We start from the raw sequence: 27,353 nt of genomic DNA, 5'->3' as shown, positions 1-27,353 counted from the left end.
ATCTCTTTCGACCTCCTCCATGAGGTGATGCGGAGCTTCGAAACTTCACAAAAACAAAGGAAGGGCAACAAAGTTCTACTGACGCCAGCCTGGCCCAACTACCACACACAGAAACCAGAGCAGGGCGCAGACTGGGCCAGTCAGTGTATCCATATTAAATGACATACAGGGATTGACTTCCCCTGGGAACAAAATTCAGCTAGCTCTGAGGTGAAACATGCTGTGTGTTCTACATGACACTGCAACACTGAACAAGGGCCTAGGCCAAGAAGCTCTAGTCTCAGCTACAGAAGACATTTAGCAAAGCACTCATTTACCCTGGAGTTTAGCCAGGAGACCAGGATTAAGCCCCCAACCCTTGCCAGAGGGCACTGATACCTTTCGCAGACACAAGCAGCCAACACTTCAGTTTTGTTTCATCTGAAAGACTTCCCTTTGGAGGCAGCACAGAGCCGCGAGGAGGTATGGCTGCAGCGCTACTCCATGTACTTTATCATTGCCATCCAAAGAACCAGGCTTTGTAGAATCAGTCTGATTCCATGCCTGATCCAAGCAAATAGACTAACGGCACCTGGGAACCAAGCACAGTCGACTACTTATATGCCGCTTTAGCATTCCTGCTATTCAGGCGTTGACAAGGTTAATGCTATTGGGTCTGACCTGAAGCCCACTGACATTAATGGAAGTCGTTCTGTCTGCTTACGTGGCCTCAGATCAGGCCAGCAGGTGAGTTTTAGCTGCCATCCTTTTTTGCGTGATGATTTTATACCTGATTCCAGATGGATACTGTATATAAAGCCCAATGGTATGTAGCACATTTGTTCTGGTGTAACCAGAGAATTCAGTAGAGTGACTCATTTACACCAATGTAAATTGAATCAGAATCAATCTCAGCACTTCTGTTCTTATTTCGACCCTCGCTACTGCAGTGCGAACTGTGAAGTTGCCTATCTGTAAATAGAACAGCTGGGTCCTGATCATTTGCAATGTGTTTATAAATCATCAGGGTCACGGTGCAGATTGCCAGTGCCGTCCAAGAAGTCTGTGAGCAGCACCCTGCAAGCTTCTTCAGCCAGAGAGACATGCCTGGGGAGGTGTCACTTTTCCGCTTGATGCAAGATCACTATTGCCCGCTGTAATTAAATATTGCTTCCATGGGTAGTTCACAGGCCCAGGAACAGTCAGAAAACTCCCTTGAGCATACACTGTCCCCACAGTGAATCAGCCTGAGAACCTTTGGGACCCTAACGATTGCCAATGCCACCCAGGGCTGCAATACTTGGATCTAGCATTTGCTCAGATTGTCTCAGGCCATAACAGGGGTTAAAAATGCCATCTGATGTTCCACCTAATCCGGACGCTCTTTGGCGTTCCATTAACAACGTTGCACTTATGCCAGAAGGCGGGGCTCTCGGAAGAAATGTTTATCTGGTGCATACAAGCTAGCATTTTCCACTGAAACCAGATTTGAAAGCAGATTAAATGGATCTGCTTTTTTCATGTCATTATGATGAGTGCATTTCAGGCCTGATCCAAACAGTTCTCACTGCACTTTGGGTCAGGCTGCGGGTGCTTTACACTTACAAAAAGTCAAGGGCCAGGTTCTGAGCTCAGGTACTTTACAAAGGTATGAGTGTAGACTGGGGGGGGTTACTGCTGATTGACACTGGCGTGAGTGTAGACTTTGGGGGGTTACTGCTGATTGACACTGGCGTGAGTGTAGACTGGGGGGGGTTACTGCTGATTGACACTGGTGTGAGTGTAGACTTTGGGGGGGTTACTGCTGATTGACACTGGTGTGAGTGTAGACTTTGGGGGGGTTACTTCTGATTGACACTGGTGTCAGTGTAGACTTTGGGGGGGTTACTGCTGATTGACACTGGCGTTAGTGTAGACTTTGGGGGGGTTACTGCTGATTGACACTGGCGTGAGTGTAGACTTTGGGGGGGGTTACTGCTGATTGACACTGGCGTGAGTGTAGACTGGGGGGGGTTACTGCTGATTGACACTGGCGTGAGTGTAGACTTTGGGGGGGTTACTGCTGATTGACACTGGCGTGAGTGTAGACTTTGGGGGGGTTACTGCTGATTGACACTGGCATGAGTGTAGACTTGGGGGGGGTTACTGCTGATTGACACTGGCGTGAGTGTAGACTTTGGGGGGGTTACTGCTGATTGACACTGGCGTGAGTGTAGACTTTGGGGGGGTTACTGCTGATTGACACTGGCGTGAGTGTAGACTTGGGGGGGTTACTGCTGATTGACACTGGCGTGAGTGTAGACTTTGGGGGGGTTACTGCTGATTGACACTGGCGTGAGTGTAGACTTTGGGGGGGTTACTGCTGATTGACACTGGCGTGAGTGTAGACTTTGGGGGGGGTTACTGCTGATTGACACTGGCGTGAGTGTAGACTTTGGGGGGGGTTACTGCTGATTGACACTGGCGTGAGTGTAGACTTTGGGGGGGTTACTGCTGATTGACACTGGCGTGAGTGTAGACTGGGGGGGTTACTGCTGATTGACACTGGCGTGAGTGTAGACTTGGGGGGGGTTACTGCTGATTGACACTGGCGTGAGTGTAGACTTTGGGGGGGTTACTGCTGATTGACACTGGCGTGAGTGTAGACTTTGGGGGGGTTACTGCTGATTGACACTGGCGTGAGTGTAGACTGGGGGGGTTACTGCTGATTGACAATGTGGTAAGAAAACAGAATCAGGCCCCTTGAGACAACTCTTCCCATAACAAACCCTGTGATAGCCCCTCATCTATAAGGTCACGGCAGATCCTGCTTCCTTGACATTAGTGACAACACCCCGCTTGATTTGCTGATGCAGGATTGGACTCAGTGACAAACTCTGGGCCAACATGGGCAGCAGAGCTGTCACCAGCATCCCCTCAGCTCATTCTGTACAGCCAGGCTCCCTCGAGCCGCAGGTTCAGTTTTCTGGTGGGTAAAAGCCGATAGTTGCCCCATATTACAGACAGAGGCCTAGCCAGAGCTTATGCGTAGCCAGGCACTCCCAAAGGTTCATAGCTCTGCTCTCGGCAGGCACAGCCATGCCCCATGCTGAGCAATGCTCAGAAGTGACCTCTGACATTGACTGTCTCACCCCCAATCTCAGCCATCTGGGGCCCCTTGTGCACGCGGTTGGCCTCACCCTCTCTGCCTCACGCTGTAGCTCTGTGAAATGGGAGGAGGACCTCCCTGCCTTGAAGGGGTCTGGCGAGAGTCGATGATTAGCCGACTAGTAGTCGCAGAGTGCCTTGAACAGAGAGAGCTCTAGCTCAGTCAATGGGTCCGGCCCAGTGTTATTGGGGGGCTGTGCTCATGCAGGCTCACGTAAAGGGGCTACTCAGTTCACTGGCAGGGGAAAGCTTTGCCTTTCTCAAAGACCCAACATTCAGGCTTTATGAGGGTGGAGTGTGGAAGGGAAGGTAGACTGGATCTCCCAGCCCAGGGCCAGAGCCCAGGGCCAGTCTAACCCTCCATTTCAGACCCTGCCCCCAGGCCCATTATAGTAAGGCCCATGGATCAGGTAAACACAGATCTGCATCCCCTGGCCTCCCACTAACCTACCCATGGGTGCCTGTGCCCCACCTGGAGCCAGCAATGCCCATGGCACAGACCCTGCAGTGAGCCCTCACCCAGGCTAACTGTACCCCTGTAAGGTTTGGCATATGAACGTTGGTTGCCTTCTAGTGCCTGAAGGCCTTGAAAGGGCTGATCTCCTCTGCCCCTTGCTGGCCCACAAGAGTTCCTGGGAGGCTCAGGCCCTTTTCCTGGCCAGGGCAGCAGAAGACAATCAAATTCCCCCCCAATGATGGGCATTTCTTTATCCAGCCGTTGGCTGTGTCTTGGCTTGGCAGGGAGAGACACCGAAAGGAGTCTGGCTTTGCCAACAGCACTGGCTTGCATTGGAGAGGCCCAGGACTTTGTTAACATGGGCGGAGGGCAGTGCATCAGCAATTATTTTTAAAGCACAAGTCATGAGCAAGCTTGAGTCAACAGCTTACCCTAGAAACATCCTCCCGGTGTGTAAACAGGAGGGCGGCTCCTCCCACTCTTGCACCACACACCTCACGGAGCTCTCCAGCTGCACTGCCAGGTGAGGTACGTACCCTCAGCGAAGGCCACGGCCAGGGCCCAACCACCAGTGGCCCCAGGGCACACAACCCCCCTCCCTGCTCTAGGCAGATGCTAATCCACTGTCCTGTCCTGGCAGCGAATTGCAACGTTCCCTTCACCCGCTCAGCCCTGCGGCCACTGGGCGGGACACAGAGCCAGGCAGCACCTGTTCCCTGCCCGCCTGTGCCCGAGGGAACAAAGCAGCACACTTGTCCTGCAGGCCCCCTGCCAGGCACCATAAGGGTTTAGAACCCCCACGCTGTCTCTTCCCCTCCGTGTGCAAGGCTCATCCGTGGAACAAGGACTCTGGGCTCAGCCGGGTGCTCTTGGGGCATGAAGGAGAGGCAGTTGGCCCAGGGGCTTGGAGACATGCATTTCTGCACTGCCCGAGGGACGGGGCAGGTGGGCTTTATTTTCCAATGTGTCCTGTTTGATGGAAGAGAAGATCACGTTATCTTAATGGTGCCCCAGGGCCTGGGTGGCCAGTGCAAAGATTTACAAAGGTCTGAAGGTGCAAAAAACCATCTAGTGGAATTTGCAACGGGGCCTACACAGATCTGGCCTCCAATTGGAAGCCCCTATTTCCTCTTGTAAATCTGGCCTAGAGTGACCAGAAAGTCCTGGGCCTGGGATGGCTGTTTGGTGGTGCTGTGGGAAATCAGCTTAACAAGTCTAACCAATGATGCACAGGCCTGAGCGGCTCAAAGGCCAAATTAGCAATCAGAGCCACAGTAGTGCCAATTCAGTATTTCATTTACACCTACCTACCCACCCATGTGCCAGTCTCACAGCAGAATGACTGGCCAAACATCAGCATTTTATCAGCTACAATAGGGTAAGAACACAGTAAAAGCTCCTCCCTGGTTAATAATTAACTCAGCTGGTGTTTTGACACCATGTGCACAGAGTCTCAGGAGCCACCTTAAAGAGCCACTTTCTAGGTGTCGCACTGGTCCAAACTCCTTCTCAATGGCCAGGCCAGCAAAGCCACAAACAACCCCTTTAATGACAGTCCTGGCTCCAACTGAAAGGGCCACGGAGACAGCGGTACGCTGGCATACCTTGGCGCAGCTAGGAGAGAGGACGGTGGAGGAATACAGTGGACTAGCTTTTTTTTCCCTGAAAATTTTTTCCTTCCCAAAAACAGGGTTCTGGCAAATAGGATTTTCATTTTAGATCAAGTTTTCTGATCGGAAATTTTCATTTCAGTTCAGTCTTTGAAAAACAGAATCTTTTCACCGGCTGACCTCCAAAGGCTGCCTCCTGTCAGTTACACTGGAATGAATCCAAGGTAAACCCATCTGAAAAGATGGATCAACACTGGTGTAAAAGAGGCGCTGAGCACTTGCAACTTCTCTTGCTTCAGGAGGGAGCTGAGGGTGCTTAGCACCATGCCAGACTGAGCCATGTAAATGGGCGCATGAATGCCCCACATAGCCCTAGTTAGCTCTTCATCACCTGGTCTTTGGGGCTCCTTAAACATGCCCCACAGTCCTCAGGCTTATCTTCAAACTGGCCCAGTCAAGTCAAGTCCAAATTTCATCCTCCAGAGCCTACCAGTTGCCTGCTACTGTCCTGCAGCCCTCCTCTAGCTCTGTCTCTCCCGGCTTCTCTGGCTTCTTTCTCTTCCTCTCTAAGCTAAAAGAGCTGAGTGCAGCCATGGGCAACCGAGGCAGGTGAGTGGGCTGCATGAGCAGCTTCCTTCACCTCACTAGGCCACAAGATTGTTGGAACCAAGACGCTCTCTTACGGTCCTGGAATTTGCAGGGGTGCGGGTTGAACTGTAGCAGCGCTTTGATTGGCTGCAGAGGGAGCACATGGCTCTCACAGTCAGTGCTGGGTGCGATCAGTTCACACCTCCCTTCACAGGCCCTGGTTTCACAGGCACATTACTTTAGTAATACTGGTAGGAAAAAAACCAATGCAGATGGAAACCAGCGTAACCATATGTGTGGATAACAGTAATCCAAGTGTCTCACGGGCCATATATAGAATCCTGCTGAGCCACAAGTTGCCCACCACTGGGTTAGTGGTTCATCCTTTTCCTGTGGGTGTCTCCTTCTTTATAATGATAGAGATGTAGCCATGTTAGTCTGGTGTAGCTGAAACAAAATACAGGACAATGCAGCACTTTAAAGACTAACAAGATGGTTTATTAGGTGATGAGCTTTCGTGGGCCAGACCCACTTCCTCAGATCAATATGTGGAAGAAAATAGTCACAACCATATATACCAAAGGGATACAATAAAAAAAAAATGAACACATATAAAATTGATGAATCAGATTTAAGAACATAGGCGGTGTGAGGCGGGAAGGTTAGTGTACCTCACGCCTCCTCTGTTCTTAAATCTGATTCATCAATTTTACGTGTTCACTTTTTTTTTTATTGTATCCTTTGGTATATATGGTTGTGCCAATTTTCTTCCACTATTTGATCTGAGGAAGTGGGTCTGGCCCACGAAAGCTCATCACCTAATAAACCATCTTGTTAGTCTGTAAAGTGCTGCATAGTCCTGTCTTTTGTTCCTTCTTTATAAGGTCCAGAAGGCTTCTCTCAGTTGGGCAGCAAGTAACCAGTCACAGGTGCACTGGGTCCCACTCCCTCTTATGGGGCCAATCACCCTGGAGCAGGCCCACACATTGGCAGGGATCTGGAGACAAGACTGCAGACATTTTGATGGTATCATGAGCTTTCGTGGGCACAGCCCACTTCTTCAGATGACCGGGCTGTGGTTCAGATGAAGTGGGCTGTGCCCTCGAAAGCTCATGATGCCAGCTACATGTTTTGTTAGTCTTTAAAGTGCTACCAGACTATTGGTTGGTTTTTAAGTTTTTCCTGTTACAAACTAACTCAGCTCCCCCTCTGAAGCTTTTGCAGTCATTTTGCAACTCGGCCACCCAATCCCTGCTGCCGCTCCCTCAGCAGTTGCATCAGGCACAGGTATATTTTTATCTCTGACTGCGGCAAATGGTCTGAATGAGTAAAACCAAAATAAAATAGGAAACCCTGCATGTTCTTCCTGCGGCCCGATCCCAGGCTGTTGTAACAATGAGTTTCTTTTTTACCAGCCACAGAGTCCCCCTTAGCTCATCCTGGAAAGTCCCTGAAGCAATTAAGTTAATGACTATGAATGCCTCAAACCCGATCTCGGGTGGAAATGAGCTAGGCAGCAAATGAAATGAACAATTCATACTCCAGACTCCCCGGATCCAGCAATATTTCCAGTAACCTAAAGGCCTTGCTTTAAGAGAATACAACCAGCTGGACTTGGCAAGGCTCTCTTTACACTCTACTGAGTTTGGTGTCTCATCAACATGCCTTCATAAATGGAGCAAACAATGGCTGAATATGGCAAGGAAAGAGTCAATTACCACGATCCAAGTTCTTTTAGGGGCAGAGTTAATCAAGCATCCAGTGTTTTGTCATTCTTGTCTTTCTTTCCTGAGAAAATCCTATTAGTATAAAATCACTTAATAGGGCACTTCAAAGAACGGGTGGGAAAACATTCTTCCCTCGGTTATAAATGCCACTCAGCTGAACACTGGATTCATTTAGACTTTTGCTGGAGCAAGAGAGTTTCATTAAGAGTGTTCACATTTCCAACATGACAAAAAGAAAACCTCATTAGCCACGATAATGGAGAATGCTGGAGAGTTTAATCTTGCTGAGCAGATTTTATGCACCTGAATTCATGGATTTGCCCTTGGTGCAGCCGTTTTATAGCTGTGCAAAGTAGCCGTTAGACACTGCCCATCTGATCAGGCAGCATTCGTACAAGATGCAGGGCGACAAGCAAACCAGAGTGTAACTATGTTCTGCCAATTATGGTTTGTTTCAAGACAAAACAGCCAGCTCCTTGCTGTTATTAGAGAGAGGTGTGAATTCAGGTGCCTTCCGACCAATCCTGTGAGCTGCTTAGCATGGGAGCGGAGCTTTTCACAGGCGCTAATTGAAATCTTATCTAATTGAATGCAAACCAAGAAAAAAAGGTGATAGAAATGTAGCCATGTTAGTCTGGTGTAGCTGAAACAAAAGACAGGACTATGTAGCACTTTAAAGACTAACAAAATGGTATATTAGATGATGAGCTTTCATGGGCCAGACCCACTTCCACTATTTGATCTGAGGAAGTGGGTCTGGCCCACGAAAGCTCATCATCTAATAAACCATCTTGTTAGTCTTTAAAGTGCTACATAGTCCTGTCTTTTGTTTCAAGAAAAAAGGGGAAGTGCCATTTCCCCTCCATTCTTTGCCTTCTCTGCACTCTGCTTTGGAGAAGAGGCCCCAGTCCTGCAGGCCTCACTCAAGAGAAACTCCCACTGACCAAAGCGGAAGAGAACTTGAAGCGTAGCAGGGCCCATGGTGGGCTTCCTTTGCCACTCTCTCCTAGTGGGACAGCTATTTCTGCAGAGCACTTCTAGCACAGACAAGAGCCCAGCTGGAACCAACTCAATCCCAGGGGTCTATGGAAATGGTACAGTCCTGAGCCACTCATCACCTAATAAGCCATCTTGTTAGTCTTTAAAGTGCTCCATGGTCCTGTCTTTTGTTTCAGCTTGTACCCCCTCTGCCTTAGGTCTCAAGTCGGGATCCAAGGCAGACCCGAGTGGAGCCCATCGGTCCTGAGGCTCCCGGCCATGCTGCCCCGTCAGACGTTTGGGAGCCTGTCACACATGGCAAATAGTTTCTGGAGAGACTGAAACTGGGCTTGAGAGGAAACAAGTCCAGGCATGTTTTGCAGCTAGACTCTGCTGCCTCTTCTCCTAGCGTGAGCCCAGCATCGTCCCACTGATGAGCAGCAGCTGACTCACAGGCACGCGCCCAATGATCAGATCCCAGGCTCCTGCCTTGTCTGTGACTCTGGGGCTACATCCAGTACCTCATTAGCAGAAGGCCAAATCCACGGCTGAGCTGTCCGCGAATGAGCACAGAGAGGAAGAAACAAAGCGGTCAAAGGATTGGTAGGACTGGGCTGTATACAATGCTACGGGGGTGTGGTGGTGCAACACCAAGCATCCAAAAATCATGGCTCAGTCTACCCGGGCATGCGAGTTTAGTTTAAATATCATGAGATCTTAAAATAAGAGGCTACCTGATTTGGATGGGTTTTGCCTTCTGAGCTTTCAGGGGTTGTGTTGTCACATTTTTCTCCAAAGATGGGGAGGCTGGAAGCTTTTCTAAAATGAAAGCTGAGATTCTCATATAATCATTGGGCTCTGGAGAGGCACCCGTGTAGAAGAGGCTCATGAAGGCAACGATCATAGGAGGTGGCAACACTGAAATGGTGGTGGCTATACACAGCAGCTGCCTGCTACATCCCTGCCCCTTTGAACAGACAGTCTGTATGTAACTTAGCAAAGTAACCACCAGGGACAGTGGAGGAAGGGGGCTGTAAAAAGCTGGAGATCCTCAGTGAGAGCTCATGGGATAAACACATTTGTCACTTAGCGCTGTGTGTGTTGTGTCATTCAAATCCCATGGAAGTGGGAGTAGGGCTAAGGCCCCTTTAATTATAAGGGAAGTGGTGGGTTCTCCCTCTCTTGGGGTCTTCAAATTAAACCAGAAGCCATGCTTAGCTCAAAGAAGCTAGTGGGATCAGTATAGGGGCACGTGAAACACAATGGGGCCTGTGATACAGGGGATGTCAGAGAGATAATACAATAGTCCTGCCAGGCTTTCAACTCTGACTCTTCCCCTCTCAGCCACCTCTGGTGGGGAGCACAGCAGCTGGTGAACAGCACACAGTAATGCTGTGAGCCAGCCAGGGCAGGCAGAGAAGGACACTCAGTGGTTACACAGCACTGAACTCGAGTCTGGCGCGCACTTTGTCCTGGGCACTTTGGAAAATCTGTCCTCAGGTGTGGGAGCGGAGGCCCTGATCCTCAAAGGTATTTTGAACCTAATGGGAATTGTCTGAGTCCCTCTGAGAGTTCCGTTGAAAATTTGACCTCAAGCGCTGCGTAGGCAGCTGAAAAGCCCTGTCAGAATCAGACTTTACAGCACATTCTTCCCTTTGCCTCTCCTGGGTGCTAATAGCTGCCGGGCCACTGGGTGTTTAAAAGCAAAGCCCTCCCTGAGTCACTCTCATGTCTCGGTGGTGTCTACCTCTCAGCCTTCTCTCCTCAGGAGCTGATCTGCAGAGGTGCTGAGCAGCTCCACTGTCCCTGAGGGTCAGCAGGAGCCGAGGCCGCTCTGTGCCACACCTCTGACAGTCAGGTCCTGGCTGGATTTTCATTGCGTTCCTCTGACAAGACCCCCACTGCCACTGTAATAATCAATTCCCTGGCGAGTTCAGACTCAGATACCGCTTTCTGTGCACATGCCACTGCTGCTGAAATCTGTCACACCCTGAAGTATTCAAAACTAGCACGTAGCATTTTGAGGTGTCAAAGAGGGAATGGGCAGCCCCCAGAGTGCAAGCTGCTGCCCCCCCCAATTTCCTTGCTCAGTTTGGCAGAATGAGAGGTGGGCATAACAAGAGAACCATTTCCTTTGGGAGCCTCATGCTAGGGGTAAATTCCACAGCTGCAGCATCAGAACCAACAACTCCCAGAAGAGGGTTTGTGAGGTCATTACCACAGTGTGGCTGTGTCACAGAGAGCAAGGACGCACACACAGATTACGCCAGCGGGCAGCGGCGCTCCGATGCCTTTCAGTGAAATAGACACCGGCCATTTAGTTTAATACAGAACGATAAGAACTGCCAGATTGGCCCAGACCCGTGTATCTAGAGCCCTGCAAGTCAGCGAGTATCCACATTCGCAGATGTTAATGCCGATGTCCATGGCTCAGTTTGCGGGAACAGATGCGAATACAAGTTTTGTATCCATCCAAGGCTCTACCAGTATCCTGACTCTGACAGCCACCAGCACCACATTCTTTAGCCACGGCTCACAATTCTGGACTCATCACCTAGAAGAAAAGCCTCTTCCTAGTTGCATGAGTCACTGAGGGGCTTATGCCCTGGAGCAGGACATATAACTAGAGAGGGTCTCATACTTGTTTGAACCTGATATGGGCCTCAGTGCACTTTAATGACAAAAAGTTCCACAGGTTAACAGTGCATTTATAGAATCTCAGAATCCTAGGACTGGCAGAGACCTCAGGAGGCATCCAGTCCAGCCCCCTGCCCACAGCAGGGCCAACCCCAACTCAATCATCCCATGCCATTTTGTGCAGAAGTCTTTTCTTTCACCTGATACCCATTTAAAAGTTCACCATGTTCGACTGGTCCTTTCTCTTTAACTATGTTCCTTTTAAACTAAATAGCAAGGTTTTCTTTAATCCCCCACTCCCTTTGTGGATGCCGTTCTTCATTTACAAGAATATAGCGGCATCAGCCACCTTCCAAGCCCCCTTCTTGGACAGATGAAGCTCTTTAGCCCTTTACCTCAGTTTCCCTTCTTTTAGGACTCTTTCACCTTCACAAACAGGCTTCTCTCCTGCAAATACCCCTCCCTAAGGTTGTTATTAATATAAACAGAACCCAGTGTTCCAAAATAAAGTCCACAGAGTCTAACTCAATTTTCTGCTTTTAACAGGCCACTTCCTGCTCTACCTTACTAGAATCTTGTTTCTCCTGGTGCCTCAAACACTTTTATAACCTTCTGCAACTACAAAAACCTCTCAAGTCTTTATCACAGCTTCCCCCTTTATAAGGTCCAGATATCTTCCCTTAAGCCCAGCTGAGCAGCAGGTCACAGGCACTGGACCTCCGCCTGCTTAAAAGGGCCAGTCACACAGTGACAAGTGTCACTTGGCTATGGAACCATAATGCTTTTGTTCTCTGTGTAACAGACCTTTCTGTTTCTAAATCCACTCCTTGCATGCTGAGTTGGCAGCCATTTTGTTCTCATAGTCCAATATAACTTAAAAAACAACAAAAAGTCTAGCAGCACCTTAAAGACTAACAAAACATGTAGCTGGTATCATGAACTTTTGTGGGTGCAACCCACTTCTTCAGCCCATCTCCATGTTTTGTTAGACTTTAAGGTGCTACTAGACTATTTGTTGTTTTTTAAGTTTTTCCTGTTACAGACTAACTCGGCTCCCCCTCTGAAGTTTTCCAATATTTCTAATGGTAATCAGAAAAGACACACTGTGCTCTCTAATGGTGAAGACTTTACTGTTGTTCTTACTCTTGGTTGCTGCTGTCCTCAATCTAAAGTGAAGTCCCTTGTTCTGGCTTACACAACTCTCTGAATTTTGTGGCTGGCGAAACACAAGGTACATTTGCCTTTGCTTTCAAAATGAATTAAAACACATGAATTCAAAAATTAGAGTTGGGCAGATTGATAAGAGCGTGTGAGGTAGATGGGTTTGTTCATGGATACGTTAGTCACTGCTACATCAAAGCTCACATCAATCTAAAATCCTGTGTTTAACTATCCCCCTGAACTTCGGGAAGTTCACTCCTGATCCCAGCTTCCCAGGGCCTATCTCTGTGCCCTAGGATTATATCTGTTAGCTGATTTCATACTCCTGGGATGTGTCTGCATCCTGTGTTATAAGGGGACTTGCAGAGAAAAGCTCTGCCTTGGTCATGAGACAGTCTCCAACAGAACATGCCCAGACATATTATCTGAGAGAGCAGGCCAGCCTGAAATGTGCCACTCTGCATTGTGGAAGGGGTTAAATCCAAAACAGCAACAATCGGAGGTGCTGAACGTTCAGCAAGCACCCTGGAAACAGAAGATTAGATGCTTTATTTAGCACGTATATTTCTGATCCAAAAGAGCCTCCCAAATAGATGTGAAACACACCCAGCCTCAGCTGGAGCTGTACCATGGCAAGCCACCAATGCAGACAGGGCTTGGGTGTAAAACTTCGTTGCCCTAGAGCAGGGGTGTCCAAACTTTTTTCAACGAGGGCCAGATTTGATGAAGTGAACATGCGTGAGGGCCGACCATTTTGCCTGACATTCTTTGAACCATTAAAATTAAACGCAAATTAACTATTTTATGCAAAGTTTATTGCACACGGCATACTTTTCATTTCGTCACATGGATGACAAATCTAAACAGGTGTTAAATCACTCTGCCTTTCATATCTGAAGGCCAGATGAAAAAAAAATCCAGGAAGCTGAAATATATGTCAGGAACATTGTAAAGTACATTACATATTATTGGTAATAAAGGTTGTCTGTCAACTTTTAAGTTCAAAAAATATGAACAGGAACATAACACCAAGTATACACATTGTGTCCAAATATATTTATAACTGATTTAGACCAACTGACATTAACTGAGATTTTACAATGTATTCATCTCAATACATATGGATTCGTTGGGGGCCATAAAAGATAGATATTGCCAAATTACCTGGGGATATTGCCAAATTAAACCGGAACACGGGCCGCAATTGGCCCGCGGGCCGGACTTTGGACACGCCTGCCCTAGTGAGTTAGTTAGCCTTGCTTTTATACAGGTTTGCAGTGATGCGGTGACCCCAGTACAGACAAGTCCTGAGATAAGGGGAAGGCAGATCTTACACTTCAGGATATAAACTGGTCACAGAAGAGATCAGGAAGGAATCTTTCTCCCTCCGTCTTTCCTCTCTTATATGCAACAATTATGTAACTGTTTAGGAGCGCAGGCTCTGATCTTCTCAGGGCACTAAAGAGCTTAATTTCCATTCACTGCCATGTGAGTTAGCTGCCTGTATTCCCTTGTGGGCCATGGGGAGGTCGTTGTGTTTTGGTTTTGCTCTGAAGCAGCAGATACGGTAGCTGCTACAGAAGCTCGGGACGGAATGAATTGGGTCTGCTCTGGTATGGAAACCCTATTGAGAGAGTTAGTTTTCGACTGCCTTGAGCCAAACCAAAATCTTGCAGCACGGGAGCCCCTGGGAAGTCAGAGGGCAGTGCTCCCAGCTGTCCTTACCCATACCCAGAATACGCAGCATTGTAGGGCAGTGTTTCTCAACCTTTTTTATTAAAGTACCCCAGGACCCACAGTTTTCAGACACACAATTTTATTCTACCATTGCAACGCATTTGTTTAAACAACTTCATTGTAGCTGGGCAGACAAAATTTTTGGGTGTAAAAAGTACAAAAACAAAGCGCTGTAAAAAAACAAAAATTCAGTGTTCTCCACATTTCAGTTGTGTTGAAGTACCCCCCAGACTTCTCTCAAGTACCCATACCACTTGTTGAGAAACACTGGCATAGGGGACCCAAAAATTTGGGGCACCACTGGATCTTAATGTCCATTCACCCACCTCTTCCTATTCCCTTCTGTGGCTCTGCTTCCTCAGCAGAGGATCTAGTTAACTGACAAGTGACAAAGCCTGCCAGTCCCATTAGCAGAACACTGATCCTGTGCAAGAGCCATTCTGGTGGAAATGAAGCCATGTCCCAGGCATATGCCAACCCCAGGTCTACTGTCAGTTTCTGAATGCACTGAGCACTAATGTACACAGGACCTGGGTTTAAAATTTGCTTTATCATATTTCATTAGTGTGTAGCTGAATATTATAAAAGACTCACCCCGTGGGGCACCGGGGCACCAGTGTAATTACACCGTAGGGCCCCATGAACCCTAAGGAGGGCCCTGGCAATACTAGTAGCTAGGAGCAAATGCCCTGAAGTTCCTACCAGTGAGCTATGAAGCCTAGATCTGAACATTAACAGTTCATCCAGGACCGGGCTAGCCACCCTCTAGCCAGATGTGCCAAGCCGGTAACATTAGGAGAGACCTCACCTGCTCCTCCGCAGCCACTTCGATCCTGGTGACTGGAAGGGTCGGGGCGCAGATACACTGGCTGGTTCCGGGAGCTGGCCGTGGGACCGAGATTCTCAGCTAGTGCAGCGGCTGCACTGGCGCCTCCTGGCAGCTGATCCAAGCTGTGGTACTCAGCGGCCGGGCCGTGGGGTTAGCTCAGCCCCCAGCAGCGCAGGCTGCCACATATCACCAGAGCCCCCAGTCCGGGCTACCGAGCTGGTCGCAGCGCCTGGGACTGGCTGCGGGGGGCGGGGGAAATCAGCTGTGCGAGCAGGTGGGGAGGACGGGGGAGGAGCCCTGTGCCTGCTTATCTGGAGGCTGGCAGGGCGCAGCGCGTAGAGCGCAGCGGCTTGGAGAGGCGCAGGGCGGGGAGACTGCGGCGAGGTGAGAGGGCGGGGGGGATCCTGTCTTTGTCCCCGTTAATCCGGCCAGGTGAGAGGGCGGGGGGGATCCTGTCTTTGTCCCCGTTAATCCGGCGAGGTGAGAGGGCAGGGGGGATCCTGTCTTTGTCCCCGTTAATCCGGCGAGGTGAGAGGGCGGGGGGGATCCTGTCTTTGTCCCCGTTAATCCGGCGAGGTGAGGGGGCGGGGGGGATCCTGTCTTTGTCCCCGTTAATCCGGCGAGGTGAGAGGGCGGGGGGATCCTGTCTTTGTCCCCGTTAATCCGGCGAGGTGAGAGGGCAGGGGGGATCCTGTCTTTGTCCCCGTTAATCCGGCGAGGTGAGAGGGCGGGGGGGATCCTGTCTTTGTCCCCGTTAATCCGGCGAGGTGAGGGGGCGGGGGGATCCTGTCTTTGTCCCCGTTAATCCGGCGAGGTGAGGGGGCGGGGGGATCCTGTCTTTGTCCCCGTTAATCCGGCGAGGTGAGGGGGCGGGGGGATCCTGTCTTTGTCCCCGTTAATCCGGCGAGGTGAGAGGGCAGGGGGGATCCTGTCTTTGTCCCCGTTAATCCGTCCCCTTCCCCGCCGCAAGGCTGCTCCGCGCACCATCAGCGACCCTCGCTCTTCCGGGGCGCGCCGTTGAGCGGAGGGGTCTTTCCAGCTCTTTGGCCCCCAGACACCGGAGCGGGGTACCGCTCTCACCCCCTTCCCGACACGTAACGGGGATCCCACCCTGGGGCGCTTGAGGCTAAGCGCGGCCCCTCTCCGAGGGGTCACCCGGCACTTCCCGGGGCGCGGCCGGGGATTTCTCCCAGTCCCTCTGCTCTGGCGCTCTCGGTTTCGCTGGCTGGGGAGCCTGCCGGGACCGGCCCCCCCGCTCGGGGGCTGCGAGAGCGAAGATCCCGGCGCTACCCTGATCCGGCGCCGGGAACCTATTGCAGGGTTTGGGCTGCCGCCGCCCCGAGGGCTGGGACTGGGGCGCCCCCCGCCGGCACGAGCAGGGCCAGCGCTGGCGAGGCAACGCCGCTGGGGTCTGCAGGGAGCGCTGGGGCGCGTCGGGGCTCCGAGCGGGGCGCTGCGGCCGGCAGGGCGGGCGGTGCCCGGGCATGCCCCGCGGGGGGGGGGGGGGGGGGCGTTAGTCACACTTGCTATGAGGTAAGAGCCCGGCCCTGCTGCGAGGGCTCCGGAGTCACTGCCAGGCGCGCCCCGGGCTGGGCTTCCCCGAAGCGCCGGGCACAGCCAACCAGGAGGAGCCGTGATCCCGGTGCCGGTCCGAGCTCATGCGGGGCTGACTGCTGGCACCTCCCCCCCCCGCGGCAGTGGCGGGCCCCCGGCGAGGCACAGCCCCGGGGGCAGTTGCCGCAGGTAGCTCGGGAGAGGCCGCGGTGACAGGGCGGGGGGGCTGGCAGCCAGGGGCGGGACCGGATCCGTGAAGGGTGGGCTGGAAGGTGTAAACGCGCAGTGGCTCCGCGCCTAGGCTGCTCCAGATGATGCAAGCGGGCTCCTCTCGGCAGGGAAAGCGTGTGGCATCGGCATGTCCCGGGAGGGGTCGCTGGGCGCACGGGGTGGCTTCCCCCTGCGTCCGGAGTGACTCCTCTAGCCCCTGCCTCTGGTGTGAACGAGAACGGGCATCCCGGCGCCTCTGTCGGGCTGGAGTGTCCTGGGCGATAAACACCCCCTGGTGGGGGACGTGGGGCACTGAAATGCCTGCGCCGCCCCCGCTCATTGCTTACCCGGCTAGTTCCTAGTGCTCCAACTGCCTGCTAGGCTGCGCTGCCTGACAGTCCAGCCGAGTGACCCCAGCCACTTCCTCCCTCCCTCGCCTAGAAACTGCAATGCCTGGAGTACATGGCCGCAGAAGGCTGAACTTTAAAACCTGTCCCTTGTGACTTCCTTCCCTGACTTGGGTGTATGGAGAGGAAGGGGGCTGCACTGAGCTCCAGCCAGTCTCTGTGGAAGTCCTGCTGTCCCTTTCTCTTGCCATAGTCTCCAGCTGCCTCTTGAACCAGATCATGCTGTGATCCACTCAAGGGACTGGTAAAGATGCCCAGCTTCACCAGGAGCAGGTTCCTGAGCTAGGAACAGGCTCCAGGGGTGGAAGATCCCGAAGTGAAGCTGGAACACAGTGTGTTCCTCAAAGAATCCCAAACAGTACTGGAGCAAAATCGCCCCCTATGCTCCTCGCGCACACCGCTCGGCCTGTGGGGCAAATGAGGCAGCAGGGAGATTTGCCCAGGCAGCAAGCTCTCCGCGCTTGGCGTGTGACTGATTCCATCCCTTTGCAACTGGTATCCAGTCACCTGTGGGAAATGGGCTTAGGGGAGTGATGACTCATGTTAGAGCAGTCAGGGTGCGCAGAGCCAGTGACAAGCTGTTTCACTTGCCAACCCAGCTAGGTAAGCACCACCCTGGTGATCACAAACCTTACACTGTATCTGCTACTTGTTCAAGTCTGCAGGACTCTTACATGGGTTCCCAAATTCAGGGGTGTGCCCTGCTGGTGGGGGTGTGAGAAAATCCCAGGGTGGGGCAAGAGGTGACCCAACCACCACCACCCGCAATCCCACCCCAAGTTTTGCTGCTATTTTGGGGGGAGTGGGGCATGAGGGTTTCTCAAAAAATCAAAAAGTTTGGGAACCACTAGCAGAATTGGGAACCACTAGCAGAATGTAACAGGACTTGCAAGAAAACTTCAGTGTATGAAAGGAAAGGAAAATGACTTTGATGCTTCTTAAAGTCCTCAACCACAACCCCCCACTCCACCCCACCCCACCCCACCCCACCCCGGTGTCATCTGACTAAGCGTAATGCTTCAGCCTACACTCCCGACTAATGTGAGGTGGTGCAGTTTGGGGCCTTGCTATGCCTGCAAGGGGCTGAGCTACTTAATGCTACAAGGATAGCTCAGTGGTTTGAGCATTGGCCTGCTAAACCCAGGGTTGTGAGCTCAATCCTTGCAGAGGCCATTTAGGGATTTGGGGCAAAAATTCATCAGGGATGGTACTTGGTTCTGCTGAGAAGGCAGGGGATTGGACTCAATGACCTTTCAAGGTCCCTTCCAGTTCTAGGAGATAAGCAATCTCCATTATTAAATTATATTAAGCTACTTCAGTCTAGGTAGGTATGATGGGAGGGGTCCTCCCAAAGAGGCTGTAGTCCAGCTGGTGGAAGAATTCTCCCATTGACCCAGCATTGTCTAGATCAGTGGTCTCCAACGCAGTACCTGCAGGAGCCATGGTGCCTGCTGGGGCATTTATGTGCACCTGCCGAAATATCTGTGCTGGCCCGGCGCGTGGCACCTGCGCAGTGCCGGCACAGGATGCGTGGGCAGCCCCACCCCCAGGAGCGCGGCACATGCGTGGCCCCACCCCCAGATGCCTGGCACGTGAGCGGCCCCGCCCCTGGGCAACCGGCAGCCACGAAAGGTTGGGGACCACTGGTCTATATGGTGACTAAGGTCTGCTTTACAGCACTGCCCAGGGGTGTGGATTTTTCAGGTCCCTGACTGATGCAGTTATATGAACCCCGGTTCCTAGAATAGAGCAGGCCTTAGACACTGATTTAAGTCTAAGTCAGTGGGAGACATTAAGAGCACTCAGTATCTCTCAGGAGAGGGCCTTCTGCATTCTAATGGGTGTGAGTGTTTGCTTTTAGATGCATGAACAAGTTGAAACTTGTTACCTGCCAGGGCTTGTTTGGACATGCTGGAACTTGACTGCTGGCAGTGATGTCATTCCACTGAATTGTTTACAAGGGTGTGAACTGTCAGGCGACACGAGGGCTGATTTCTATTTTTATCTCTTGGCCTCTTCCTCTCTGGGTGAAAAGGCAGAAACAAAGTGGGATCAATAGAATATTATAGACAGTGAGACTATTAAGTTAAGGTTCAAGATATATAGAAGCCAAATGCCACTGTAGTGCGAAAATCTCTTCCAGATGAATAGCACAAGGCTACATTGTCAGACTGTGTGAGGGCAGAGCTGAACAAACTATTCGCTGCTTATTACAGAGGTGAGAGTTAACTCTGTTACTGGAATACAATGAATTCTGTGTGGAATGAAACCCGGTTCAACCCAAACCATTTTGGGGGTTTTACTTTATAACCATAAAGTAACCCTCAAACTCTTTAGCTCATGAAAATCTCTTTTCAAGCTAAGCATGTAAAATTCCTGAGCTATTTTGGTTGATTTGGTCTGCATTTAAAAAACAACTTTTTAGGGCAGAGAGCTTTGGCTGTAACTGCCTAGTTCTACTGCTAATAACATGGTGCTAGCTTTCTGCTCATGGGCTTGTTGTGACTGCCCTGCTGTGTTCATTGTGGGCTGGACTTCATATGCTGAGCTCTGTTCCTGTTCCTGTTGCAGTCAGGAGAAGCTGCAGGTCTGCCACATACCTTTCCATCAGGCTATATGGGAGTAGAAGAATGGTCTCTAGGCAGATCAAGGCCAAATGTTCTGTACATAGTAAGACGGTCCTGGCCTGCTCCAAATAGTGTGTAGCCTAAATAGAAAGACACAAGGTGAGGGAACTTATCCCCCTTTTACACATGGGGATCAATTCCCCGATTAAGTATGAGCAGAGACAAACTGGACAGATGAGTCCCAGTTGATGGCCACAGGCCATCAAATAAGAATGTGGATGAATGGTATCGCACCTTGCCCTTTTAAACCGGTCTGCTATGTAACGACCAGCTGCAAAGGGATTCTTTTCTAACATTCTTTTCTTTCCTGCATGCTCACATCACAGGAGGGAGGGGGATTAGGATCCTTTGGGGACTTTTTTTGTGGACAATTGGCAACTTTCTTCACAATTTACCTTGAATGTATTTCTTGTTCCTAGACCAAACATGACTTCTCCTTGCCTCCATCCACGAAGCCAGGATGAAGTGGCTGTGGATGTGGGCAGTTGCTATCCAACAGCTTGATCAAGGGCATTACCAAAATGGACACGCTTGCAGCTTGTTCAGCACACAGTTTCTTGCTGCTATATTCTGGTACTCGGATTTAAGGAATCCACTTCACTTCCAGTTGGTTTTGTCATCTGCTCATGCATGGCTTGGTCTCATACAAACTTACAATTTGAATTCAGGTCAATTCTGATGCCCTCCAAGTTGACATTGAGGGTTTTTTTAAGGTTAAATAAGGAGGTCTGGTTAGTGAGTGGCTTAGCATTATGCTGTTTGCTCAGTCAAGTGCGCCATGCTTCCAAACAACTTTTCTAGCCCCTTCCTTGGGTTTGAAATACTCCTTCACCAGCGGGAAAGTGTGAATGGCTGACTAAACAGCATACTTGCATAGCTCCATTCCACCTTCAGCCTCCTTCCCAGGAGAAAACCAGATGGGAGATGTAAAAGTTAGTGTTGGGTTAACTGAACCCACTTAGGCCCTGGTGGAGGCATGCCAGTCCCAGAATATTAGAGACAAGCTGTCAGGCAACACCTCTTATTGGACCGTAGGGTTTGAACCTAGGACTTTGAGCACTTACACTCAAAGATTAAGTCCTGTAGCTGGGAAGCAGTGGCAGTCTCAGGCAGACTACCACTAGAGGGAGACGAGTACATACTCCTTGGATGAATCACAGTGCCGTGCATATAGTCGGTGACTGCTCAGAGCTGCATGCCGGGGTGGTCCCAGAAGATGCCATGGACCTCTGATGGCTAATTCACTTAGTAAGCTAACTACTGATCGGTTGCACTGCAGCTCAATAACCATGTGATGCTCATTTCCCTTACAGTTGGAAATATGCCTCTGTCACAGAGCACCATCCGGCAGACCCCCTGCAGCAGGAAGCTCTGCCGAAACCTCTTTGGCCCAGTGGATCATGAACAGCTCCAGAATGACTTCCAGGACTTGATGAGAAGACACCTGGAAGAAGCCCAGCACAGATGGAATTTTGACTTTGAGATGGAAACGCCCCTGGAAGGTGAATTCAAGTGGGAGAGAGTCCTCTCTCCTGACGTGTCTCCTGTTTGCCTGCCTTCCCAAGCCCTCCTGAGCTATGCGAAAGGTAGCGATGGGGAGAACCACCAGAGCTCTCCAGCACTTAGGATTTCCACAAGAGACCTTAATGTGGCCCTCTCAAAGGAAGCAGGGCAGCTGGGGTCTGGGTCCCACCTGGCCAGCTCCGCACGATGCGTGAAACGAAAGCAGACCAGCATAAAAGGTAAGGACATACGTGCTTGTCCAAGTACCCCCGTAGTACCAGACCAAGAGTCCTGAATGTCCGTGACCAGCCCAGTGGTATCTGGGGTGGCCTGGGACATTGTCACTGCAAGTGCTGGTGCTTGTCTGCTTTCCTGTTCATGCTGCAGCACTGCCTGGCGGCTCCAGCTGAGAGGGGATCCCGCTGTAGCAGGTGTTAAGAGCTGCTGGTGTCGAAGAGGCAGTCTCTCTACCCTGAAGAGCTTGAGGGTGGGGGGAAGAGGCCAGTGTTCTCTGCTTGTTACAGCTGGGGAAAAATCGGAATGATTTCATATGGGGTGGCTGGCCAAGCTGGGATCCAAATCGGATTGGTCAGGTCCTCACATGACTGGAGCAGATAATTCAAACCAGCATCCCACTGCCTCTCAGCCAAATGGGACTTGTGAAAGCCCTGCCCAGATGAGCCTTTAGTCGCTAGCCAATCCTTAATCTTGCCAATACAGATGCCTGTTGCTCATACAGCTCCTCCGGCCATGGTTTGTCGGAAGGGCTCGTTCACACTCCCTAAGCAATCTCAGGCATTTCCTTCCTCTCTCCCTCCAGATTTCTACAGTTTGAAGCGGAGGATGGTCCCTGGCAAACCAAATCCATGATGCAACAGCACAGGTTCTGCCTCCATGTGTGTCTTGGTTAAGGCACAGTCTTCAGGCTGAGTCTCCAACCACTGGCCCTCTGCAGCTCTCCAGGAAGGCAGCCTCTGTCGCCCTCAGGGCAAGGATGCCTTAGGGACTGAATAAAGCCTGTGTCAGGACATGGCTGCAGGAAGACTTCTCTTGGGACTTAGTTCCAAGCCTGCTCCTGCACTGTACTGTACAAGCTGCTCCCTGCAGCTGTCTCCTATGCTGTGATGTAGCATGTAGAGTCTTATTTATAACTAGGTCTAAGAGTCTAGCGACCCACCTGCGTGCAATGTGTATTGTAAAGCTGCTGTTGAAAGCGGAGAAGGGCTATTTCATTACCTCCTTCTGCAGGCCTAGGAGAAGGGGGATAGATGCTGGAAACTGAGGCTGCTGGGCAATGCTTGGCAACAGTGGGGGGGGGGGGAGTAGGAACTACAGGAGCAAGTCTCAACCCCTCCCCCCTGCCCCCCGAGCTGCTCCACCTTCCCCCTCAAGGCCCTAGGGTAAATGTGGTGGGTGAAGGAGAGGCCTAACCCCTAAGCTGCTGTATTATACCCCCACTGAAGTCTGATGTACAATAGCCTAGTTCTCCAGCAAGGCTCTGGCCCAGGGCAACTGATCCTCACATCCTGGGGTTGCTTATGTGCATGTCCTTCCCAAGCCTTGCTCCTGGGGCCAGGAGGAAGCAGTGAGTGCAGGGGCCTGCACTGGTCAAAGGCTCTCTGTTGCTGGGAAAGGAATTGGGATGGTGGGGGAGGGAAAGGAGATGTGTATTACCCATAACACCAGCAGCCTTGGCTGCAGGGCTACTTGACATTTAAACTTAGCCCTTTGCTTGCTGGCTGGAGGACAGGCATCAGCTCCAGTGGGTGAGTGGTTCCCTGGAAGTACAGGGGGGCGGAGGGGAGGGGCCGTGGAGGGTTAGACATCCCTGCTAATGTCAGTCCGCCCAGCTCCACACCGGATGCACCCTGAACGTAACCAGATACACGGCCAGCTGGCTGTGCTCATGGTGAAATGCTTCTCTGTCTGATTCCAGCACTCGCATCAGAGCAGAATGCCTTGCCTTGCCACTAGGCCCCTTGCTCTTCAATGCACTGCTCGCTCCCTCCTGTGAGAATTCCCTTCCCACGTGCCCCTCCACAAGGAGGGGTGAGCTGCTGGTCCCCCCCCCCCATGGCACAGCCGTGGCAAAGCTAGCTCTCTAAGGAGACTCACTGCATGTTGTGCTGTTAGAGGCTTGGGGCCAGGCTCTGCCCTGACCGGCTGTGATCTCGCTGTTAGATGATCTAGCACACAATCAGCAATTCTCAGGCACTTTCTCAGTGCTAGGTTCATCCCCTCTGCAACTGGCATTGGATTCTAACCCTGCAGCGGGCAGCTCCTGGCCAGGGGATGGACTTGAGCACAAACCCCTTCCTGGCAGCACTTTGCGTTTGGGGGGAAACCCAGCACACTAAGCGCTAACACTTGTCTCTAAGAGGCTGCTGCATTTTGTGGAGAAATCAAGCTCAAATGTGAGTTTGATGAGTAAACATTGTGCACAAATGAAGTTGGCTTGTCACCTGTTGTCTTTCATTCTTTGCCTGTGGTGAATGGTGGGTGTAACTTCTGAATAAATTCGCTATTAATCAAGCCTGCAGGAGGAGAAGGCAGCTGCTGCCCCAGGGCCTGGCCATACAAAGGAACAGCGGCCAGAGCCCCAGACCCTTTAGGGTGTGTCTACGCAGCACGGCTTAACTCAAAACAAGCTACACAAATTGAGCTGTGTCAATTGCGTAGCTTATTTTGAAACAGGGAGTGTCTACACAGCACTTCCTTGAAATCCAGCCCTCCTCCTCCCCCCATGCAATGAGGGTTACAGGAGTAGGAGAAAGGAGCCCTCCAGCAGGAGAGTCTTTTGAAATAACAAACGGCCTGCGGGGATGAAGTGAGTTCACAATACGGCCGCTGGAGCAGGGGCTGCTCAGTGCTGCCCAAGGCTGCTGCTGCTAATGCAGCGGGTCCCTTACCGTTTCCAGGAAGGTCAATTCAGGGGCGACCTGGTACCCAGGGGACGGGTTCTGTTCTGTGCTATGGATGGTGTGACTGGAGCTCTCTGGCCCAGACCAAGCACAGGGCCTGGAGGATAAATGCAGTAAGCAGTGGGAGGTGCTCTGACACACAGGCCTGGCTTACGCAACAGCAGTGGGACAATGCGGGGCAGCCTAGACTGCAATAACTGGAGGTGTCTACCCTTACATGCCATCCTGCTAATGTCACTCCCCCATGATGCTGGCCACCGCCTCCTCGAGAGGGGTCAAGTCAAGGCTAATGCAGCTCTATGGCTACTGCGTAGCCCTGGTGCCTGCTCCAGGCTTTCTGCAGCCGCCCCCCCCACCACACAATCCATACATGCCCTTGGGGAGGAGCTGCACCCTCCAGAGCAATGTGGAGACATGCACAGGGTGCCTGTGCCTAGACATAAGCTGGGTTGGCTGCCTTTGTGGGCGTACATGTGGCCTGAGGCAGTGTGGGGCATGTCATTATTAGTGGTGTAGGGAGGGCAGTTGCCCCTGTGCGCCACACTAGGGGGGTACCAATTTAGTCCCCTCCTCTCCCCGTCATCCCTCTGCTCACCTGCTCCTCCTCCACCCGCTGTTGCTGCTGACTGGAGCCTCCTCTCTGCCGGCCAGCTGGCTAGTGCATGCAGGGCCCGGCCCAAAACTGGAGGGGGCGGGGGAAGACGCGGTACAAGCACCACACGGGGGGTGTGCGTGCAAATTTTGCCTTTGCCCCCAGGTGCATAACACCCTCACTACGCCTCTGATTATTAGATCCAATTTGCAACATGGCCATAGCTGCGGAACAAATCCATGTGCTGCAGTCAAACCCGGCTCACTGAAGCCCCTGAGACTCCCTCGGTCACAAACAAGGCACAGGCCTTACTCGCTGCCCGTGTGACTGAGTCCAGATAATCAAGAGCTGCTCTTCTAAGAACTTTTCCCACCTACAAAAGGTTCAGAACGAACCTCCCCAGCACCCACTTCGTTCCATGAGCATGCCAATGAGGGCCACGCTCTCTGCTGGAAATCAGCCTGACTCACACATAGCAACAGAGCTGTGCAGACTGATGCCAGCCGAGGATCTCGGCCCACAGATAATTTGTCACCCTGTCCCTGCTGCTACAGAACAATGGTTCCTGTGTTTAAGTCCCAGCTTCCTTGGGGGAAGGAATTACATTGAGGGCTTTGCCTTTCTTAATTTGCACCCCTGTGCTCCCCACGGACTCATGGTCCCCTCTCCTCATGTGTTAACAACCTTCGCATATCTGCAGAGCACTGTCACGCTGCCCCTCAGCCAGGCTCTGCAAACTTAGCCTTTGCAATCCTTCCTCTACACCAATACCCCCCTCCCACTGACTGTCAACTCCTCCCTTGCAGGCTGCCAGCACATCAACTGCTCAGTAAGCTTATGTCTAAACTTGCCCCCTAGTTCGGACTACGGAGGCAAATGAAGCATACCGAAGTTGCTAATGAAGCACGGGATTTAAATATCCTGTGCTTGATTAGCATATTCGTGGCTGGTTGCCATTTTAAAATGCTGGTCGCCCGATTTAACTTGCCGCATGTAGATGCGGTAGTCCGATCCAAAACCCTTCCCTTGAATTAACTCCTCGTGCAATGAGGACTGACACATCATGCAGCCTTCTGTAAACTCTATGCACGCAGCACGCTCTAGCACTGACACTGCTGCAACAAGGACCAGGAATGTGTGTCACAACCTTCCCATTGTGTGATGCCATCACACTAAAGTTCCCCTCCTCCACCCTGTGACCTCTCTCTGGGTCTCTACATGCCCCAAAGAGCTCCAGGAGTTGTCCAGATTTTAAACTACCTGCAGCTCACCATTAATAACAATTAACACGCTAAGAAAGCCGCTTGCAAGCAGGCTTTGCAGCTGGAGGTAGGCCCTGGCCAGTGAACTCCTGCCCTACCTCTAACATTACTTCAATCACTGCACCGGTAAGTGCGGAAGCTTGGCTTTGATCTCCTAACTGGGGAGGAAGACAGAATCTGCTGGACATTTCCAGTTCTGTGCAATGGTTCTGGGGACATTTACATTCGGTGCACCCACAGACAGCCCAGGACAATGCAAAGCTCATGTTCCAGTTAGCTCACCTTTGGAGAGAAAGAATCAGTGGTGGGTTCATCTCTAGGCTATTGAATAACTCAGATCTAGGAGCAGGGCTGTCCTTACCCTTACACTGACTGTTCAGCTGCGTAGGGCACCCAACAAATTGGGACACCACAGGGTCCACCCACCTGCCCCTTCCTATCCCTGTTCCGTGGCTTCACGTCCTCTGGAGAGGATAAGTGACAAAGCCTGCCCGACCTATCAGAAGAACACCAAAGCTGTCAAGAGCCATTCCGGTGGGAATGAAGCCATTTCCCAGGCATGTCTCAACCCCAGGTCTACTGTCAGTCTTTGAATTTACTGTGCTAGTTGACATTAATTAACAATTAGGGCCTTAGTTTAATAAACTAATAAAAAACATTTCATTAGTGCATTGCTGAAGATGATAAAATGACATCTCCAAAAAATCATCATTTCCCTCCCCCGCCTGCCATCGGGCACAGGCAGGGCCGGCTTTACGAAGTGCGGGGCCCAATTTGAACCGTTTTGACAGGGCTCTGGCAGCCGGAATTTTTTTGTTGACCAAAAAATCCCCCCAAAAAAACCCCACACATTTTGGTTGAGCAAACACACACACACACAAATGAATTTTGGTTGAGAAGAGAAGAGAAGAGAAGAGAAGAGAAGAGAAGAGAAGAGAAGAGAAGAGAAGAGAAGAGAAGAGAAGAGAAGAGAAGAGAAGAGAAGAGAAGAGAAGAGAAGAGAAGAGAAGAGAAGAGAAGAGAAGAGAAGCACACAAAGAAACAAGTGACAGCCCCTTTAAATTCCCAGCTACATGGCAGAGTCCCGCCTTCCAGCCAAACCAAGGGGCCAACTCCCCCTCCCATGGCACACAAAAGCTGCCGCGCTCCTCTTCTGGGGCTGACGCCCCCTCCCGCAGCACACCCGGCACACTTCCAGGTTTAGGGCGTGGGGCCCGATTCAGGGGAATCGGGCGAATCAGCCTAAAGCTGGTCCTGGGCACAGGGACACCAGTTTAATGGTACTGTGAAGGGCCCCATCAATCCTAAGGAGAGCACTGGCTAACAGTCATGCACTGGATGTGGCAGCTTAATTCTGGTCTCTGAATAAAATAACACCTGGCACTTGCCTTTTCATTGTCAAAGTACTTTGCACACAGCATCAAAGG

The 27,353-nt window shown here is 51.4% G+C and overlaps 1 protein-coding gene and 1 long non-coding RNA gene across 3 annotated transcripts in view; one reads left to right on the top strand and one right to left on the bottom strand.

Annotated features, from left to right (window-relative positions):
• The first annotated feature begins 15,146 nt into the window (after positions 1-15,146).
• CDKN1A (cyclin dependent kinase inhibitor 1A) lies at positions 15,147-23,600 on the top strand. Of its 2 annotated transcripts, XM_075910568.1 has the most exons (4): positions 16,388-16,593; positions 20,068-20,221; positions 20,962-21,390; positions 21,972-23,600. In XM_075910568.1, exons 2-4 carry the CDS (start codon positions 20,170-20,172, stop codon positions 22,019-22,021), a joined length of 531 nt encoding a protein of 176 aa, XP_075766683.1. In that variant the 5' UTR covers positions 16,388-16,593; positions 20,068-20,169; the 3' UTR covers positions 22,022-23,600. The 2 variants fall into 2 exon arrangements, with proteins under 2 accessions (XP_006125354.1, XP_075766683.1); XM_006125292.4 differs by lacking the exons at positions 16,388-16,593; positions 20,068-20,221 and adding an exon at positions 15,147-15,234.
• Positions 18,882-27,353, bottom strand: part of LOC142820913 (uncharacterized) — a 49,566-nt gene continuing 41,094 nt past the window's right edge. The window contains exon 4 of the long non-coding RNA XR_012897928.1: positions 18,882-19,728. This is a non-coding gene — a long non-coding RNA (uncharacterized LOC142820913). The remainder of the gene's footprint in view (positions 19,729-27,353) is intronic.

Source organism: Pelodiscus sinensis, chromosome 27 (genome assembly GCF_049634645.1).
Source record: "Pelodiscus sinensis isolate JC-2024 chromosome 27, ASM4963464v1, whole genome shotgun sequence".
In the NCBI taxonomy this organism is placed as follows: Eukaryota; Metazoa; Chordata; order Testudines; family Trionychidae; genus Pelodiscus; species Pelodiscus sinensis.
This window is presented reverse-complemented; position numbering and strand designations above follow the sequence as displayed.